At 37.8% G+C, this 21,143-nt stretch overlaps 2 protein-coding genes across 2 annotated transcripts; one reads left to right on the top strand and one right to left on the bottom strand.

The window, feature by feature from the left end:
- The first annotated feature begins 4,124 nt into the window (after window positions 1-4,124).
- Window positions 4,125-7,682, top strand: LOC129724213 (COP9 signalosome complex subunit 1b). Its single transcript, XM_055678918.1, has 4 exons — window positions 4,125-4,289; window positions 4,436-4,750; window positions 4,807-5,838; window positions 7,403-7,682. Exons 1-4 carry the CDS (start codon window positions 4,263-4,265, stop codon window positions 7,481-7,483), a joined length of 1,455 nt encoding a protein of 484 aa, XP_055534893.1. The 5' UTR covers window positions 4,125-4,262; the 3' UTR covers window positions 7,484-7,682.
- On the bottom strand, window positions 7,057-8,949 carry LOC129724214 (corepressor interacting with RBPJ 1). The gene is made up of 3 exons (XM_055678919.1): window positions 8,735-8,949; window positions 8,389-8,672; window positions 7,057-8,328 (listed from the first exon to the last, which is right to left on the bottom strand). The coding sequence occupies exons 1-3, from the start codon at window positions 8,804-8,806 to the stop codon at window positions 7,716-7,718; spliced, it is 969 nt and encodes a 322-aa protein (XP_055534894.1). The 5' UTR covers window positions 8,807-8,949; the 3' UTR covers window positions 7,057-7,715.
- Between the last annotated feature and the right edge of the window lie 12,194 nt (window positions 8,950-21,143).

The following is a 21,143-nucleotide window of genomic DNA, read 5'->3' as shown; positions in this document are numbered from 1 at the left end:
CTATCTTGCATACTTTTTGCGGTATGATGAATTTAGGATAGCAAGTTAGGGTGTCGCTGAAAAATCTAGTTTTTTCGATGTAACTTTTTTATTTTTAATTCTCTCAAAACTTGGTCTTCAAACAGTTTTTAGGTCTTTTTGAGGTGCATATTTTCTCCGAATACTTGAAAGCGCTATCTCATTCACAAGAAAAGTTATTGAGTTTTTCCCTTTCAAAATACGCCCTTTTCAAATGTTTGTATCTAGTTAAATAGCAAACACAAACTAAAACCACAGACTAAGTCTGTGCTAAAACTATTGATTACGTTTGAAAGGTCGTACTTTTCTGTATACAATATCTAGAATCAGGAGGGTTGATATTTTTCTATCTCAAATGAATCTAATTTGAACTTCGCGGTTTTTGATTAGATTTCTCAATGCATATGCATGCTACTATTTTTTTTGTTTTTTTTTTTTGTATTTGATCGGTCTATATCACTAAACCCAAACGTAAGATCATGAAAAATAAGTTTTTTTCAAATAGTTTGATGATTCATGTAAGCCTTTTTCATAAAAAAACAGTCAACAGTATATTTTTATATTCTACATGTGTTTTAGCATGGAGTGCATTACTTCAGCACTGAAAGTATTGCATTATATGCAAGCTTTAACCACAGACTAACAGACATAACACGTCGAACAAATTTTCAATAAAATCATCGTTTGGATGATTCCAGTACTTTACGTTAGTAACACTAGCACCACAGACTAACAGACATAACACGTCGAACAAATTTTCAATAAAATCATCGTTTGGATGATTCCAGTACTTTACGTTAGTAACACTAGCACCATCTGCTGTCGTGTTCGCGCTGCGTCATGTATTTCGACATCAGCGCCAGCGTTACTGCATGTGTCAAATGGGGAACTACAAAATATGTATGAGATTGCATGACAGCGCCCCAGACGACGTTTTCGCGCGATAACTGTAATTCGATTGAAAATTTGAAATGAACGTTTTTTGTGGCGATGGAGCCAGGTTCCAGTGTTACGTCTGTTAGTCTGTGCTTTAACTCTGCTACGTTTACCAAAAAAGGTTTTTTAAACACGAAACGCTCAAATGACAACCCAGGAAATTAGCAAAATCATCTCGGAAAATAAAAAACTTCACCCTACTTCCACAGACTAACAGACGTAACACTGGAACCTGGCTCCATCGCCACAAAAAACGTTCATTTCAAATTTTCAATCGAATTCCAGTCATCGCGCGAAAACGTCGTCTGGGGCGCTGTCATGCAATCTCATACATATTTTGTAGTTCCCCATTTGACACATGCAGTAACGCTGGCGCTGATGTCGAAATACATGACGCAGCGCGAACACGACAGCAGATGGTGCTAGTGTTACTAACGTAAAATACTGGAATCATCCAAACGATGATTTTATTGAAAATTTGTTCGACGTGTTATGTCTGTTAGTCTGTGCTACTTCTATCGACAGCATTTAGGTTACATAAAAAATGACTTCCTACAATAAAGGAGACAAAGGGAATTATTTTACTAAAATAAATTCACAAGCTTTTTATATATGTCATCGTTAAGGAAGGACATTGAAAAGCGATCGTGAGGTTGACGATCCTCAAAAATACAAATTTAGGATTGCACCCTCGCACGCCTACATTCGCTTAATGCAACTCTTGGCGAAAGTAAGCTATCGTTTAACCGCAGACAGACGTCCAAGCTGGGTTCCAAACTTGTGTAAAGTTTTTTGTAGTAGCAATCCGTAACCAGATAGCGCTACCAGTACCGCCAGCCTCGTGCACCAGCGAAAAAAAAATGTATTGTAGCGACAAGGTCACCAGGCGGCGCTAGTATACAAGTGATTTATAACACCATTTACTTTGAAAACTTACACGGAAATTTTGATCAATGTTGTTCTTGCCTGTGGTTAACTATGGCTAAATCATTGTGGTAAGTAGCGACAACCTGATTTCTAAAGCACGAGAAATCGCCATTCGGAATGCGTTGAAAGCGAATTAGTGAGCTTCTATATGATGGTGAGAATAGCAGAATTTAGCTCGCAGATTTGTCAATATATATGAATTAGTATCAGAGATCACAAGCCTCAATGAAGTAATATTTGAGAGTTTCTACGTAATCCTAACGTTAATCAACAATAAAATGGGAGTATGAAACATTCAGAGAAAATCGAACTTGAGCTATGATGATGAAAATATTTTCTTCTAAGCCTCCGTGAAACTGTTAGATCTCGTTCTTATTCACATTCTCGTAAAATTTCAAAGGTACGCTTCTATCAATTGGACTGTGCAACGACGAGGCACAGGAAGCACGAAACAAATTCAAATTCAAATTGTTTACGCCAGAAGAAATCAGAAAACACATTGCATTTAGTGCATACCATGTTGAAAACACAACACAAACAGAACATAAAAATATTCTGTTGAGTGTTGCAAACTTTTATGAAAACGGCTCTCATGAGTCATAAAACTATTAAAAAACATCTTATTCATTATGATCGTACGTTTGGGTTTAATGATATAGACCGATCAAATAAAAAAAAAAATAAAAAAAATAGTAGCATGCATGTTACATGTATCGCGAAATCCAACCAAAAACGCAAAGTTCAAATTAGATTTATTTGAGATAGAAAATATCCACCCTCCAAATTTAAGATATTATATACAGAAAAGTACGATCTTTAAAACGCAATCAATAGTTTTAGTTTGTGTTTGCTATTTACCTAGATACAAACATTTGAAAAGGGCGTATTTTGAAAGGGAAAAACCTAATAACTTTTCTTGTGAATGAGATAGCGCTTTCAAGTATTCAGAGAAAATATGAACCTCAAAAAGACCTAAAAACTGTTTGAAGGCCAAGTTTTGATAGAATCAAAAATAAAAAAGTTACATAAAAAAAACTAGATTTTCAGCGACACCCTAACTTGCTATCTTAAATTCATCATACCGCGAAAAGTATGCAAGATAGAGACTAGCTTTCTTCGGCAAAGTTGTTTAGAATAAATGGATCGACAACTTCTCTGAACTAAAAAGAACCGTATCTTTATCAGCAAAAAAGTTTTTTTTGCTATTTTTGCTAAAAATGGAGCCACCTTAATTTTTATTTTCTAAAAAGAAGCGCCTTTTTAAACACAAACTATCTTTCAGATATACTATTAACACAGACTAACAGACGTAACACTGGAACCTAGCTCCATCGCCACAAAAAACGTTCATTTCAAATTTTCAATCGAATAACAGTCATCGCGCGAAAACGTCGTCTGGGGCGCTGTCATGCAATCTCATACATATTTTGTAGTTCACCATTTGACACATGCAGTAACGCTGGCGCTGATGTCGAAATACATGACGCAACGCGAACACGACAGCAGATGGTGCTAGTGTTACTAACGTAAAGTACTGGAATCATCCAAACAATGATTTTCTTGAAAATTTGTTCGACGTGTTATGTCTGTTAGTCTGTGCTATTAACCTAACAACAGCTGTTTTTGCACAAAAAATTCAATACCGCTAAATCGACGATCTGGACCACTGTGCATTGTCCATTCACGTAAATTTATCGTAAATTTTTTTTGGGTAGACCGATTATATACCACAGAGACCAGATGTTCATCAAAACTTTGGTGATTTTCCATATGATGTTGCAGTGAAGTGTTACACTACGTAAGGCCACCGTGCAAAAATGCCTTATTTGGTGGTAGGAGGGTTTGAAAATTGCTGAATTTCGCGTTACGTAAACAACGAATGTCTCTATAGAGATAAGTGACTTTTCACCTACGCACACTAGTAAACGTGCAAACCCGTGTAAAGTTGCTTTTGTTTTCTCCAAACTGTGAATCCAATGAGAATAAAAGAGAGGTGAGGAGGAGAGTGAAATTTTCTAGTATTAGTAAATGCTTCAAATGTAAACAACTAGATGAACTCAATGGGAAACCCAAATAACTACGTCACTATTTGGCATCAACTATGGGCAGAGGAGGATGAGCAGAGGGGCGCGTGCAAGTGTTAGTAAGTTTCCTCCTCACCTCTCTTTTATACTCATTGCTGTGAATCATCGCATCTCGTTGCTTCGACTTTTATCATTTTTTACCATTTTTGGTAGAGTACTTACTTTGTTTCTGACAGTTTGGTTGGTGTTACAAGGTGTTACATACTAGGTTAGCCATTCATATCTAAGACTCATATTTATATCGCACCGTTTGCTTCTGCAAAAAAGTCCTAGGAGTTGAAATATTTATTAAATTTTATGATGCCGCTACCGTTGATAATACCGGTAAGTATGATCCAATGGAAATCGTTATCGAAAAGTACGTTGTTATATTGTTGGTATTGTATTGAATGTTTCTGTTGTGATCGGTAATCTTTGAATGAAACAGGTTCCTATTTTTTGATGAAGATTATATTATATCATGGTTTCAGAACGCAGTTGAACCAATGCAAGTTGATGCCCAACCAGAAGACAATGAAAACAATGAGGAAGACGCTTATATAGTCGAAAACTCATCCCTTGATCTTGAAGTGTACGCCAATCAATACATTGGATTGGCTAAGCTGCATCGTCTCATCTACATTGCGGATCACTGCCCCTCTCTCCGCTTAGAAGCACTTAAGATGGCCATCAATTATGTTACTACTACTTACAATGTGACTTTGTACCAACATTTGCACAAAAAACTAGCCGACATATCAACAGGAAGCACGTTACCGGATGTTGCTGTTCAGTCCGGTTCCCAGGTATTTGAACCAGCATTAATAAATTTAAGTAGAATAATGACTTTTTCCCAATCTAGGATATTCCTAGTTTTGATGCAGCATGGGTTGAAACTAAAAGTAAAAAGTCAGCTTTAAAGTTGGAGAAGTTGGACTGCGATCTGAAAAATTATAAAGCCAATTCGATTAAGGAAAGTATTCGTCGTGGCCACGATGATCTTGGAGATCACTATCTCAATTGTGGCGACCTGTCGAATGCACTGAAATGTTATTCACGAGCACGAGATTACTGCACTAGCGGAAAGCATGTAGTTAACATGTGCCTAAATGTCATAAAAGTTTCAATTTACCTGCAAAATTGGTCTCACGTTCTAAGTTACGTTTCAAAAGCAGAGGGAACCACAGAAATTGCGGATACATCTAAAGAGAAGGATCCTAATCAAGCCGTTGTTACTCGTTTAAAGTGTGCTGCAGGATTAGCTGAGCTAGCTACTAGAAAATATAAATCGGCTGCTAAACACTTTTTACAAGCAAATTTTGACTTGTGTGATTTTCCGGAAATGATTTCTACTAACAACGTAGCAATGTACGGAGGATTATGTGCGTTGGCAACATTTGACAGGCAGGAACTAAAGAACGTGATTTCTAGCAGCTCGTTTAAACTTTTTCTAGAGTTGGAACCACAGCTACGCGACATTATATTTAAATTTTATGAATCCAAATACGCTTCCTGTCTGAAATTGCTGGATGAAATCAAAGACAACCTTCTTTTGGATATGTACATAGCTCCACATGTTAACGCACTTTATACGCAAATTCGAAATCGAGCTTTAGTTCAGTACTTCAGTCCGTACATGTCAGCAGATATGCGCAAAATGGCCACTGCATTCAATCGGTCGGTTGGAGCACTGGAAAACGAATTAATGCAGCTTATCCTGGACGGGCAGATCCAGGCACGAATTGATTCACACAACAAAATTTTATATGCTAAAGATGCGGACCACCGTAGTGCAACCTTTGAAAAGGCTATCATTGTTGGTAAAGAGTTTCAGCGACGTTCACGCATGCTGATTCTTAGAGCAGCTATGGTTAGACACCATATCCATGTTAAGGTAGGTTTTCCATAATTGGATGATATATTGTTCCTCTTTTTATTCCTGATAGAACAGTGATGGTCGTTGTTTGTTTAAACAAGTAGTTTTTGAGTTTTGGTTCATACTATCACAATAGGTTCACTCGTGCAATTTTATTGATATTTGAAGATAAGACAAGGCTTGCAATCTAGTGTGCAATAAAACACTCTCAATGTTTTAATGGTGCCTTATTTAAATTGTTATTAAACGTACCTACCTTACTAAACCGTCCCAAGCCGTGATGTTGCTTTTGTTGTACGTAAGAGGTGTCTCCACATAGAGGCAGCGAATTCGGTGTCCTCCGGAGACAAAAGGAGTCAAAAGCAGGCTTGATTTCTGATCCTCTTCTTCGATATGTTTATGACAAGTTTAATTTGTTGGGCTTCGGCCTTCATTCCGATGTACGCAGCAGTGCTCTTTGCAAAGGTTTTAGCTACGATGTCGATATATGTTTCTGATATTCTTAGTCAGAATTATATTAGTCGACCTTAATCCTAAAATTTCAAACTTTTATTACTCGTCAACCATAAGCATAATTGCCACAAACTGTATTCCATTTTAAAGATCTAAATCTAGTTCTCTAACGTTATTGAAATGTTTCTTTGTGCAAATTTGCAATTATAATTGTCACTGGCGTAGCGTATCGGGTGGGCGGAGGGGGCGGTAGGTGACCCCCTAGAGGGTGACACCCATGAGCAACTTTGCATGTCAACCTCAAAAGGGTGACTTCCGTGGGATTAGTTCTCAATAAATTGGAGGTCGAGGTGAAGACCTCGAAAATTGAATAAATTCTCTTCTGAGAGTATAATTTCCACTAATTTCTTAAAAATTGGGTGGATTTAGTGCAATTGGAACTAACTCTTACAATATTTGAAAACGGAATTATTTCACTGCAATTTGGTGGGGGTGACACCCAAGGGGAAAGAGGTGACCTAATTCCCGCCTGGCATGGGTTAAATGTAGTCTCGTTTGTGAACCTCAACGTGCAATGCGATACAGAGGTTCCAGATATAAGAACGAGAAAACAGAATGATCGATTAACCTTCTAGGTGCTTCTAGTGTCCAGTTCCAGTGCCGCCTTTTGACATGCTTCAGTTGAACCTCTAAAAAGCTTCAATTAATACTTAAAAAATGTTAAAGAAAATTCATAGTGATTTTACCGAGGTCCATCGGAAAAATGACTTGGGCACTAGAGGGTTAACTGTGAGTTCGAATTTATACACATTTAATTATGAATTCAACGTTAACAAGAAAATTTTCAGCTAACTTAATTTCTGTTTGGATACCGATGCTTTCGAAATATTTACGCTTGTGTATATAATGTATGTGCAATATATGATTTACTTCACCAGGAGAGGTAAATATGCAATTTACACGATTTTCCATTGACTCTAGTGATTGATTGTTACAGTAATCAACAGATAGTCATGCAAATGGCAGAGAAATGAAAATGGAGTGAATGAGCATATGATCCATTTGTTATGTTGTCGGCTATTGATAACTAAATCTAACGCTCAATAATATCATATTTTCTTACTTCTAGAATCAGCCTCGCGAAAGTAACCATGCTACTGAAATTCTTCCGGCTACCGGATCCTCTTCGTCCTTATTAGTACGCAATTGATTAAATCCAAATGAAGAGGAGTTTTTTGCACGCTTCAGAAAGAAACTAAATAGAGATCCTTGAAAATTCCGCAGTTGATTTGTAACCCTTGTACCGAACGGCTCCCGATGGATATTCAATATCATATCTTCAAGCATAATATAGCAGTAATTGATATGTTTTATTCGATAAATTTTGAAATAAACAATTTTCAAAGCAATATTTTTTTTCAGTTTAATAATAAATTGTGGTTTCAGTGTCTTCTACGGTCTCGGAAGCTATCAGGACGATTTCTGTCACTTTTACTGCTACCACTTTTATAACGTTTTGTATGTGGAGATCGAGATCGTTTTCGGTTCCTGCTTCTGCTGTCTTCTTCGGAGTCTAGGTCAGAATTGTACTTTCGATCATATCTTCTTGCTTTGCTTCGTGAGCCATACATTCTGCTATCATCTTCGGATGACGAGTCTTTTGAGCTTTTTGAACCCATTTTCTTTTTTTTATGCCTCACCTCTGCTTTGTGACGTTTTTCAATTTTCTCCAATTTTTTCAGTAATTTTTTCTTTTGTTTTGTAGTAAGTGATTTCAGAAAATCAGTTTCTGTGTGGATTTTATCTAGTCCTGGTTCCTCGATTAGCTTGTGGGATGTTGCCATTTCTTTGGCACTTCTCTTCATTGCAAGTCCATCCTCACGTAAGCCTTGCTCCAGATCGTTTTTCGATAAAATTTGGTTTGCTTCCGATTCAGAATGGATTTTTTTTGCTTCACTCATCGATAAACTATACATTGTGCACTCTTTATCGGTATTGATATGGCCCCACTTGTGACATTTGATACAACGGACGTTGCGTACCTGGATGCCAAATCTAGAATGTATTTCACCTTATGTTTATGCAATTCTTTTCGATGATTTTAGTCATACTCACGGTTGATCCCGAATTTCGGTATCTCCTTTACAGTAGCTCTCTCGCGGTGCATTATACTTCCGCTGCCATTCAAATTTGTATTCGGTTTCGTCGGATGGTTCTTTTTCCCGTTCCTTCTTCATACCCGGAGGCAATTCGTACATGAAATTTACGCTAAGCTTGTCTTTGCTTTCCTTACTTAGCATTGCTTTGTTATCGTGCAATTCCTGTTCCTTCTCATATTGGTTCCGAAGTTCCTCCTGTTTTTTCTTATATGCGTCTGCTTGTTGCTCTGCCATCCATACCTGAAAGGATATATGGAAATTAGAATCAATTAACTGAAGTGTATTACAAGAATCGATTATACCCTTTTCAGATTATCACGTGAAGCAGGATGGAAGAACTTCTTGCACATATAATTGTTGAATCCTTTCCCCATGATTGAATATTATTATTTAAGCAGTAAATGTGGTTATAAACTTGAGAGCACTTCGATAAATATCGCGACGTTTTCTTAATGCTTTTAATTCCAAACTAGTTTTCGTAGAGAGTAAAAAAATATCTGTCAAGTGAGTCAAATTTAGCATGCATCAATAGAAGGGCGTAAGTTGACGTTGACAAAGAGAGGAAACTTGAATCCATGAAAACATCTCTCTGGGATAAAATTCATTTTGTAACACTTATTCACGAAATTCTTTATTTAATATAAGAACCATTTAGTGTTCGTCTCTTTTTAGTCCATAGATAGCGAAGTATGGTTTACTATAATTATTGTAGCCAAGCCTACACCCATGGCAGGATTGATGGCAAAACGTGAGAATGAAGCTAACGTATGCTGAGTGTAAAAGCCTTTTCGAATCTCTAATGGGACACCCGAAAAATGTTCAATTCTAAGAGATGGCGCTGTAGTGGTAGTGGTAGTAAAACCGAAATTTAAACGAGCATTACGGTTAATGACCGAAAAAACTGCTATTAGTTACTCTGTTTTTATATTATTCTAACTTTCTAGTACTTACTTTTACTATATTCAATCTATTTTTATCAAAAAACTTGATTTTGCTGTACTACTATATTGGCTCAACGGAGTTGTATAAGAAAATCATTTTTTTGGTAAATATAGATTGCATATAGTAGAAGTTCAGACTAACAGACGTAACTCTGGAACGAAGCTCCATCGCCACAAAAACGTTCATTTCAAATTTTCAATCGAATAACAGTCATCGCGCGAAAACGTCGTCTGGGGCGCTGTCATGCAATCTCATACATATTTTGTAGTTCCTCATTTGACACATGCAGTAACGCTGGCGCTGATGTCAAAATACATGACGCAGCGCGAGCACGACAGCAGATGGTGCTAGTGTTACTAACGTAAAGTACTGGAATCATCCAAACGATGATTTTATTGAAAATTTGTTCGACGTGTTATGTCTGTTAGTCTGTGGTAGAGGGAAATGCAACGCTTCTTTTACAAAACATCAAGGCACCAAAAGATGCCAGTTGCCGATTATTCTTGTTTACTGGTTATTCCGTCCAGAATTCCAGCCATTTTAGTATTCCGCAGTAGCCATGTATTACTTACAGCCACCAGCATTACGGGTGAAACCGGCACGAGATGACCGGTACTCTTTTGTCTTTCCTCCTTTCAGCTGCTAACACCTAGCGTCCGCGTGTCACTGGTGCGGTTTTGGAATCAAAATGATGGGGCGCCGGCCGCTGTCGTAAAATTAACACCAACAAAAAGATGCATATTTGCAAGGTTTTATCCGCCAGCAGCAGCATTTTGTAAAACAGAAAATTCAATTAGTCGCTTCTATTACACAATTTCGAGGCACCAAAAGGGGCCAGTTGCCGAATATATCCTTGGTTTTGGTTAGTCCGTCCAGAATTCTTTCAAGATAGCGTCCGTATGTAACCGGTACGGTTTAGTAATGAAATTGATGGGGTGAAATGTTCGAACGATACGTTTTATACCAAGGCTTCGTTAGATAATTAGAAAGAAGGAGGGGCTACATAGATGATGAAATGGTAGAAACAAATGTTTCTTGAAAGCTGCGCCGGCCGCTGTCGTAATATTAACACCAACACAAACATGCATTTTTGCAAGGTTTTTTCCACTAGCAGCAGCATTTGGTAAAACAGAAAATTCAATTAGCCGCTTCTGTAACAAAATTTCGAGGCACCAAAAGGTGCCAGTTGCCGATTATATTGTTGTTTTCTGGTTAGTCCGTCCAGAATTCCAGCCATTTAAGTGTTTTGCAGTAGCCATTTACTACTAAAAGCCACCAGCATTACGGGTGAAACCGGCACGAGATGACCGGTACTCTTTTGTCTTTCCTCCTTTCAGCTGCTATCACCTAGCGTCCGCATGTCACTGGTGCGGTTTTGGAATCAGAATGATGGGGCGCCGGCCGCTGTCGTAAAATTAACACCAACAAAAAGATGCATATTGCAAGGTTTTTTATCCGCTAGCAGCAGCATAAACATCGGAAACAGAAAGTGACAACAACAATAACAACAAAGTCAGATCGATTGTATCCGTTAGTGTCGACTGTGCTTGGGAAGAGAGGTAGTGATTGGCTGCGCGGTATGATTTAGACAATCGATATTGATTACCAATTTTTCAATAGTGTATCTCAAAAAATAGTTTGTTTTTGTTACATAAATTTAACCGTAAAAGAATTTCTGATCGATTGATGCCAAAACCTCGAAAACCTGATTAGAGATGACTGCAAAATAAGCGCTTAAAACCTGACCACTTTTTCCAGGTTTTCCCTGGTTGAATTACTAGATTTTCAAATTCAGGGGCCTAACTTCGATATAGACGTTAGTCAACGTCAACAGGGTAACTAATAGCAGTTTTTCCAGTCATTATGCAAAATGCTCGTAGTAATTTGATTTCACTACCACTACCACTACAGCGCTATCTCTTAGCATTCTCGACTACTTTGTGATAAGGTTGTATGTCTAAACGTAAACAAAACGAGTGAGAGTTATATTCCTTGTACTTCACAAGCACGAATCATCTCTCACTCGTTTTGTTGACGTTTAGACATACGACCTTATCACAAAGTAGTCGAGAATTGAACATTGTTTCGGGTGTCCCATTGAAATGGGCAGTTCCGCAAAAAATGCCCCAGTTTTATTACTATTTTATTTAATTGTCATTTTTGATTTGACTGAAACTTTGCATAGACGTTTTTATCGGCAAACGATGCCATTTTGTGCTACTGGTTTAATTTTTTGAAACACGATTCATTTTTGAGAGGCTATTGAAAAATGTTATTTTGGGAAGGTATTGATGATTACAAACTTTTTTAGGGCCAAAATAGTTTGTTTGATCGGTGTGACGTCTTCGCAAAGTTGTAGATTATAATTTTGTGAAAAAAAATTGTAACTATGTATCGGAACGCAAAGACTTGTTGTGAACAAGGAACGTTTATTTAAGCTTCCGATCAGGTTGAAAGTTGGACTTGGAATGAACTATAAAATTTTTATCTCGGCTATTCGCGTTGACGGTGTTGCTGATATTTGTTTGGTTTTTGCATGCGAAAAAGAAAAAAGGAAATATTTTTGCTTTTGTCATCACGCACATTTTGGCAATTGCATATGAGTGTTCACGTAAGTGCGAACAGCCTTCAAAATCTCTTTCAACGCGAATAACCCGAATAACAACTAGGAAACCTGGCACCATAGACTAACAGACGTAACACTGGAGCCTAGCTCCATCGCCACAAAAACGTTCATTTCAAATTTCCAATCAAATAATAGTCATCACGCGACAACGCCGTCTGGGGCTCTGTCATGCAATCTCATACATACTTTGTAGTTCCCCATTTGACACATACAGTAACGCTGGCGCTGATATCAAAATACAAGATGCAGCGCGAACACGACAGCAAATGGTGCTAATGTTCCCAACGTAAAGTATTGGAATCATCCAAACGATGATTTTGTTGAAAATTTGCTAGTTGCCATACTATCGCGGGCGTACGACGCCACCGTGCCTAGAACTCGCCAGCCAAGGAAAGGGAAGCCACCGGCTTACTGGTGGACTGATGCGATAGCGGACCTCCGCAGTCAGGGCCGGCGGTTGATGTGGGTAGTATGGGTAGTAGTACCCACTCGTAATATATCTCTGTGGGTACTTACCCACACGGAATTATCGGAGAAACTTTTGAGCCCTACTGCTGAACGAAATTCGAAGGTCAAATTTCTCTTATACATTACATTGGCACCCTTTTATTGATGCTCTGTTAAAAATTTTATTCAAGTATCAATAGGTTGCGCCCTGGCTACGCCTTTGTTACCCATGAACCCTTCTCTATTTCTTACTACCCACTCGGGAAAATAGTGTGACGTCGGCCCTGTCCGCAGTGCGTGCCTTCGTGCAAGACGGAGGATGCAACGTGCGCGAACAAACGAACAGAGGATTGAGCGCCGTGCAGCATTCGGTTCTGCAAGATCGGCGCTAAAAAATGCGACTAAAGACAGCAAGAGGGCCTGCTTCGATAGGCTGCAGAGTGATCACCTGCGATGCTGGAGCGTATCATCGGGGGACTCTTTCCACGCCACGAGCGCAGTCCTTGGCATCCGACAATCGAGTCTCACGTCCGACGTTCCAGTATCTCAGACACAGACCAGGGATGGTTGGCCAACCTACCGAACATCCAATCCGTGTGCGACGTCATGCCGAGATGCCTAGATGACTGCCTCTTCCCGGAGAGGTAAAAGCGGCAGAGTTTGGTCCTACTGCGGAAAGCTGGGAAACCGCCAGGGAAGCCATCAGCGAAAGAGAAGGAGCATACGCTACTGCTCAATCGTCCGCTTGACGTGAAGAATGCGTTCAATAGTGCCAGCTGGGACTCTATAACGCTTGCGCTCAGGAGCATCCATGTACCAGTGTCGCTGTACAAGATTCTGGAAAATTACTTCCAATACCGAGTACTTGTTTACAACACGGAGGAGGGTCAGAACTGCGTCCCAATTACCGAAGGAGTTCCGCAAGGTTCTATCCTGGGACCGGTGTTGTGGAATATATGACGGTGTGTTGAAGCTCTAGCTCCCTGTAGGAGATGTGATCGTCGGCTTTGCAGACGACATAACGCTAGAGGTCTACGGCGAGTCGGTCAAGGAGGTCGAGTTGACGGACGCCTACTGTATACGCAAGGTCGGAGCCTGGATGCACTGGAACTAGCGCGAGTCAGACTGCACCATTATCTCAAAGCGATCTTTGAAGCTCTGGTTGAAGATAAGCTCACATTTGAGAGTCTCGTCAACTATACTTGCAAGAGGTCTTCAGCGACTATTGCAGCACTATCCCGCATGATGTTGGATAGCTTAGCGGTGAATGGCAGCAAGCGTAAACTTTTTACCAGTGTGGTTCCGTCCAAACTCAGGTATGGGGGCCCAGTGTTGTCCAAAGCGCTAGGTACTAACAGTTATCGTAGTAAACTGGAAAGTACCTACAGACTCATGTGCCTGAGAATTGTGAGTGCGTTTCCTATAGTGTCATACGATACAATCTGCGTCCTGTCCGGCGTGATGTTTATCGGCATAGCCATTAGAGAGGACGTAGAATGCTTCGACCCACGTGACACAAGGGGCATACGAGGTACCAGAAGATCATTATTGATGATCAGATGGCAGCAGGGATGTCCCAATTGGACGCACCGGCCGTCGGGAGGCGCCATGGAGAAGTTGACTTTCACCTAAGGCAGATCTTGTCAGGTCATGGTTGCCGAGTGCGTGGATGCGGAAGAGACTGCTGAGCATGTCTTCTTCGTATGTCCTTGTTTTGCACGCGCGCGGAGTCACATGATGGTAGTGAGCAGGCCAGACACTACTCCTGACAACATAGTTCAGAGGGTGTGTGAATAACCGAACATTTGGAGGGCGGTTTTTGCAGCCTTTGCCTCCTCTCAAAGAGTCCTAGAGTTGCAAAGCAGGCGACAGGTTGACCACCGACATGCCAGCGTAAGCTAACTGCCAGTCTCCAGGTGGCTCTACCATCTCACCTAAATCAATTGCCGGGTCTCGGTGCCGAGAACGGCACCTGATTTACTGAGTGCTCGGATAAAAAAATATTGACAGCTGTAAAGTACTGTTGTCATCCGAACGATGAGTTTTTTGAGAATTTATTCAAAGTGTTATGTCTGTTCGTCAGTGTACACAGTCTATATCCAGCGGCCAAACAACTAAACACAGTTTGTGTTTACTTCAAGTTTTTGAATTTGACAATGGAACAGTTTTAGCACAGATTAACAGATGTACCACGAAATTTTTTTTCGTGGATCAAAACAGCGGTCAATTTGATGAAACCGGTTTCATTTTACTGGAAAACTATCCAGGTTTCCAAGTATTACTTCAAAACTTGACGTGACCAATGGACACCGGAAATGATCCGGATTTTAGGAGTGTGTGTCAAAATGTGCCTTTTTGCAACGCGTAGACCTTTTCTGGTATCTTGTTTCTTTTAGGTTTATATGTTTCTAATAAACTAGAATTCATTCCGACTTCATGGGTACCCGAAGGTTGAAAATCTGTTGAAGAACCATCAAGATATGAACTAATTAAGTATGGGTGTTGTTTTTGGCAGTTTTTACTCTTGTTGGGTACAATTTCTCTTGGGCACCCTAGCAGAACGCAATGAAACTTTGTGTGTGTTTAGGCCTTATTAAATCAAGCAACTTTGCAAGCTTTATTTATTTGGACTAACTTTTGAAATGGTTTGAAGTATTTAAACCTTTTTCTTATAAACCAAGATATCTAAATAATGACGAGAGATAGAGAATGGTTGTCAAAATGGATAACTTGTAGAAAATTATCTGAACTTTTCTTTAAATATATTAAAAAGTTAAGTTTAAAATATTGCACCGAAAATATATAAATTTAAAACAAAAAGAGATTTCAGATTTTCTTTCAAGCGAATTTTTTTAAATAGACAATTTAGTTACCTAAAACTCTTCAAAATAAACCACAGTGGAATCGTGACAAGAAGGTTTACAATTTTCCTACAATTATATTCACTGCGGAAGCAATTACTATCTTTCAATGAAATAAAATTTTAAAAAGTATATGTAATAGTGTTGATATGTCACCGTTTGTGGCAGAACACAGAATATTAATTCTGAATAAATATTAGTAAATAATTAATTCATCACAAAACATCCCCCCTATTAAAAAAAACTCAGTGGAAACGCTTAAAGAAAAAAATCACTAGGGTTGTATGCAAAGCTATTTTTACACTGAATTGATTTGATTGATTGATTTGATTGTCTATATATTTTAAATACCAGCATCCCAGAACGTTTGTGTGTTGTCAAAATACGACAACTTTTCATTAGAGGAGGTGCCGGCTAATGTAAATGTACCTACTACTGATGCAGCCTGCTACTGCATAAAGGCAAATAGCACATTACAATTCCTTCGACTGTGCTTGGGAAGCAATCATATTACGACCAATCAGAGGTCGAATTTTGCGTTTTGGCAAGGCTTGAAAATTTTCAATAGTAAGATAGTTCGAATATTAAAATAACAATTTTCTGCATTTAGGAGGAGTCTTAGAAGATTTTCCAATCGATTGCTGCAAGAACGAAGAAAGTCCATTGAAAACTAACCGATTTATTAGCATTTGAAATTGGACATATTTTTCACTTTGTCCGGTTTTAGATTTTTATTTTACATCCCTATGTACTGCCTATAATCGCATATCAGTCCCATCTTGAAAATCATCGAGTTGCGAAAACAGCGCTTAAAGATATTTTTCTTGTTTCGCGTATTTCACCTGTTTGAGATGGGTTATTGTATTTTTTTCGTTATAATGTAATGAATTAGACCTCAATCATAACTTCATCATTAAAGAACTGCCTTTTTCGTGAAAATTACAATGAAAAGTAAAGAAGAGACTGATATGCGATTATTTACGCCATCAAGTAGCAAAATAATCGCATACCAGTCTAACTTTCAAACTTACTTTCAACCGCTCGGTGCAGGAGTAGTCATATTTTTCTCAAGTATTTTGAATATGGGCAGACGTTTATGGCCACAGACAGCTTCTGAATATGCTGCATGGAGAATGGCGGGGACGTCCACCCATTACTTACCCCGACTTGTCGTTGAAAAGCAAAATATAATGTTGAAGTCTTGGATATGCTAGTGAATAATTTCCTTTCTTACGTCTTCAGTGCTTCGCAATACGTACTGAATAAAATTATTCCGCATCAGCCCATGTATTTAGCATATTGGAAAACTGGTATTGAGAAAAAGAAGTTTCCAATTTCATTACAACAGTGATTTGACGGAAGACGACGGCGATGAACAAAGGTACAAGATGTTTTTAGCTAAGCAACTAAAAACGAGTTCTGAAAATTTCAACTTGAATGATCATTTGAAGTGAGCAGATCATTAACAGGAAATTACCCGTTACATAAAGCAGCTTTGCTCAAGGCTATTATCCCTCTGATTGACAAAACCAATAGCCTTTCGGGATCGAACTTTCAGAAAAAGCTGCAGTTTCAGTGTCTACCTAAAATTAACTTTAGTATGGAATTTATTTGAAATTCAATGGATTTATTGATTATTTGATGATTTTTTAACAGTAAAAAGCTTGAAAAACAGCACCAAGTATTTATTATATGGATTGAAAAAAATGGCCATACTCAAAAACATTCGAAAAAACATTTGGTGGGACTGATATGCGATTATTTTTAAGATGGGACAATTTGACCTCACATTTTTTTCTGACTTTTCAAATAAAACATACTTTTGTGTTTCTATAATCGATAGTAGAACAAGAAATAGATAGAATCTGATATTCTCAAAAACGATGGAAATCCATATGGGACTTGTATGCGATTATAGGCAGTGTAGCCGTGTGTGTAGCCAGACCTACTGAGAGACGTAGTTCTACGTCAAAAGTTTTTCTTACAAAATTTTTTTCGTGTACTATGTACATACTTAATTAATTAAAATCACGATGGTTTCTTGACGGATTTTCTACCTTTGGGTACCAATGAACTCAGAATAAATTCTAGTTCATTGGAAAAATATAAACCTTAATGAAACAAGATATTAGAAAAAGTTCTACGCGTTGCAAAAATGCACATTTTGAAATACACTCCTAAAATCCAGAACTTGTTCGGTGTCCGTTGGTTCCGTGAACTTCCCTAGTAATTTTAAAAAACTAAAATAGTTTTCCAGTAAAAAGAAATTGGTTTCATCGCAATTGTTTCATTTTACGTGAAGTTCTGACTATTTAAAAATCACATATCAGTACTACGGATATTTCAGTTGAAACACGAATATGCGTATGAAAATATCCGATTTATTTATTTATTTATTCATTTCGTCAATCAGAAGTAGACAATATACAATATTCTAATATTTTAATACAATGTTTACTTACAAACTATTTTTTTTATTCAATAAGCGTTGCTATTGCGTATTGAGCTAAAAAATGTTTAAGTTCATGCCGAGACATTGTAAAGCCAATGGTTTCGCAGTATTGATTGTAAGTGGCCATCATACGATTCAAGGGTCCGAATTTTGCATAATTTGTGCGGTAATGATTGGTGGTAAACGTGTTTCGATTTCGAAGTTGTCAAATAGGTGCTGTTACATCAGAGACGAAACGCCCCCAGAAGTCACAACAACTCTGGAGCCGCTGTTTACATTATCGACGGCTGATCGGACGTGGCCTGTCATCGGATGGGATCAAGGGAACTTGCGTGTCATCTTAAGAAGTGATCTAAGCGAGTGTCATCTTGGTGAGTTAGGAGGATCCAGCGAGTTTGTGCGCAACTTTTAAATTATTTGCAATTTTTCTATTTAATATAATAAACATACATTCACTTAATAATTAAAGTTCGGGTAAGGAATTATACATAAAATTATTAATACAAATTAGCTAGTAGTAAATGCGATTGTTTATCACTAGAAACGGCAAAGCTTAACCTAAAGCTGAAATATAACCAAGTATAAAACGTGGTTAACGGAATTGGAGGCACTAAATGTAAGCAAAATTTGTAATTTAAGAAATTTGTTTCTAAAAGTTTTTTGTATTAAAGGATATTCTAACCAACCAAAAATCCCTGTGGTGGTTTAAAATTCAGAAACATCCATTCAGCTGGTTTGAAAAACAGGTGCGTAGAAATTTAGCTTAGATAAAAGTGTAGCTGAATCAATGCGCTGCGAAACGATGTCGTTTACAAATGACACTATTGCAAATTCACGACGCTCTTTCAATGATTGTATGTTTATGAACATGCAACGTGCTTCATATGATGGAAGAGGAAATGATGTCCAACCTAATTTACGAAGAGCATACAATAGAAATAGTATAGGGTGACCATACAATGCTGCAGTATTCCAGTATTGATCTTACACAGGCTATATATAATGTTTTGATGGTATACGGATCCTGAAAGTTGTAACAAAAGCGCTTTATGAATCCAAGCATGTTATTAGCTTTGTGGATTATTGTGTTGAAATGGTCAAGGTTAGGTTGGAGTTAGTTTGGAGTCTAAGACAACTCCTAAGTCCCTAACTCTTTCACAATTTGCTACAGTTTGGTTTCCTAATGATATTGTAATGTTTGGTGTTGTTCTTTTTCGACAGAATGATATGTGGTTGCATTTTTTTACATTTAACTCTAGTAAGCTTTTTTACACCATGCGTAGAATGTGTATATTTCATTCTGGAATGCATTGATGTCTTCTTCATTTCTTATTTCAAAAAAGAGCTTCATATCGTCGGCATAAATTAACGCTTTTAGTTTTTTGAGAATAAAGGAAACATCGTTAACGTACAAGATGAAAAGAAGAGGTCCTAAATGAGAGCCTTGGGGGACACCAGAAGTGACTAGAATCGGATTTGAGTTTTGTCCGTTAAATTTAACTATTTGTTGGCGATTGGTTAAATATGATTCGAGCCACTTCACAAGTTCTGGCTCAAGTCCCATTTTTTGCAATTTGAAAAGTAGCATTGGTATGTCTATGCGATCAAATGCCTTACTGAAATATGTGTAAAGAGCTTCTACATGGTTTCCATTATCCATTGCATTCAATGAATAATTTATAAATTCAAGTAAATTGGTTGATGTTGAACGGCCCTTGAAGAAGCCATGTTGCTTCTCAGTTATTCGGTTTTTAATTTGGAAAAATAGTTTTTCATTTACAATTGCTTCGAATAGTTTAGAAATGCAAGAGATTTGGGCTATTCCACGATAATTACGTATGTCGGATTTCCGGCCTGATTTGAAAATAGGCATTAGAAACGAGCTTTTAATGGGAAGCATCCATATTCCATTGACATGTTGAAGAGCCAGAACAATGGAGCAGTAAGTTCCGTTGCAAGATTTTTCATAAATACTGGCGGAATTCCGCCAGGTCCAGGACCTTTTGAGGCATCTAAGCTATCCAACGCCTGAAAAATATCCTGCACATGAATTTAGTTTACACCAATATCTTTCGAGAAGTTTGGATAAAATGCAAAATAATCGCGGATCCTCTTCAGAAAATGCTGTATAGATTTCTTGGAAATATTTTGCAAAAAGATTGCAAATCCTTTTCGAGTTATCCTTGACATTTTAGTTAAGATGCATCATAGAGGGAAAAATTGACAGATTTTAGTTTAGTTTTCACGTAACTATAGAAGTTCTTCGGACAGGATTTTATTTCAAGTTCAGTTTTTGCATTATATTCACCAAACGCATTACTGATGGCAAGATTAAGTTGATCACATATATCCAAATAGATTGCTAAATTTTCACTACTGTTGTGTCTTTTATAGGTTTTAGGTGCTTTTTGTTTACGGTTTTTCAAATTTTTAATATGACTATTATACCAGACAGGATTTTTTGTATTTCCAGTACGTCTCCATTTCTTCAGGGGTATTTTCTGTTTAATTATATCAAATAAAACTTCATAAAAAGTATCTACCGCCACGTCGACATTAATTGCTAGTTAACATTGTTTAATTTATTGCGAATATTTTCATAACTTGTCTTTCCATATTCAAAGACTTCCTCGTATTCATAGTCGTTGGGTCTTTGGTGCGCATGTATAAATAAAGATTATTCGATGTGATACGACTCATTTTTCCATAGAGGATTTAATGATTCAGTTACACAAAAATCATCATAAATGTTCGTAAATAAAAAGTCTAAGTAACAGTCCTGTTTATTTTTGATGTGGTTGATTTGGTTCAGTCCGAAATTTGCGATTTTGTCAAAAATAAGTTGCGGTGTTTCTTTGTCCCCAACGTCTGGAAGAAGAATACTTTCATTTTCTGAGTCCTTCATGAAATCTGCATGACGTTGATTGAAGTCTCCATAAATCTGGATTTTAACCTCGGGAGGAAGCTGTGACAAAATTTGTTCAGTAATTTGGAAGAAGGTTTCATAAGTGGTTTTGTGAGCATGGTCAGGAGGGAAATACACTGAGGCAACCGAGGCATCGACCGAGCTGTTGACCGGGCTCGGGTAAGATGGTTTGTTTTAGTTATACATTTAAAAAAATTAAAAGTACTTTTCTGCCCTTTAAAAAATTATTTTAGTTTGATTTAAAAAATTGATAGGTTTGTTTATAATTACTTTGCTATAGGCATTGATGCCTGGAGATTTTAGAATTTTTTTAAAGAGTCGAAACGAAACGGCGGAAAAAGTTTGTGTGAGAATTCTACTCGAAAGTTTCTTGCTATTGCAGTCACCTGTTTTTGTGCATTTCATCCACACAATTTACGACGGGCAAAAGTTGTTTTGTGTAACAGAAGGGAGAACA

This window comes from Wyeomyia smithii, chromosome 2 (assembly GCF_029784165.1).
Source record: "Wyeomyia smithii strain HCP4-BCI-WySm-NY-G18 chromosome 2, ASM2978416v1, whole genome shotgun sequence".
In the NCBI taxonomy this organism is placed as follows: domain Eukaryota; kingdom Metazoa; phylum Arthropoda; class Insecta; order Diptera; family Culicidae; genus Wyeomyia; species Wyeomyia smithii.
Note: the sequence above shows the minus strand (reverse complement) of the source record. Positions and strands in the feature narration are given on the sequence as shown.

Bases quoted from the DNA above. Each gene is read 5' to 3' on its own strand.
- LOC129724213 (XM_055678918.1), top strand. From the start codon at position 4,263: ATGATGCCGCTACCGTTGATAATACCG. The intron at 4,290-4,435 runs GTAAGTATGATC...TCATGGTTTCAG, and splicing joins CGCTACCGTTGATAATACCG to AACGCAGTTGAACCAATGCA. The intron at 5,839-7,402 runs GTAGGTTTTCCA...TCTTACTTCTAG, and splicing joins GACACCATATCCATGTTAAG to AATCAGCCTCGCGAAAGTAA.
- LOC129724214 (XM_055678919.1), bottom strand. From the start codon at position 8,806: ATGGGGAAAGGATTCAACAATTATATGTGCAAGAAGTTCTTCCATCCT. The intron at 8,673-8,734 runs GTATAATCGATT...ATATCCTTTCAG, and splicing joins CACGTGATAATCTGAAAAGG to GTATGGATGGCAGAGCAACA. The intron at 8,329-8,388 runs GTGAGTATGACT...AATACATTCTAG, and splicing joins ACCGAAATTCGGGATCAACC to ATTTGGCATCCAGGTACGCA.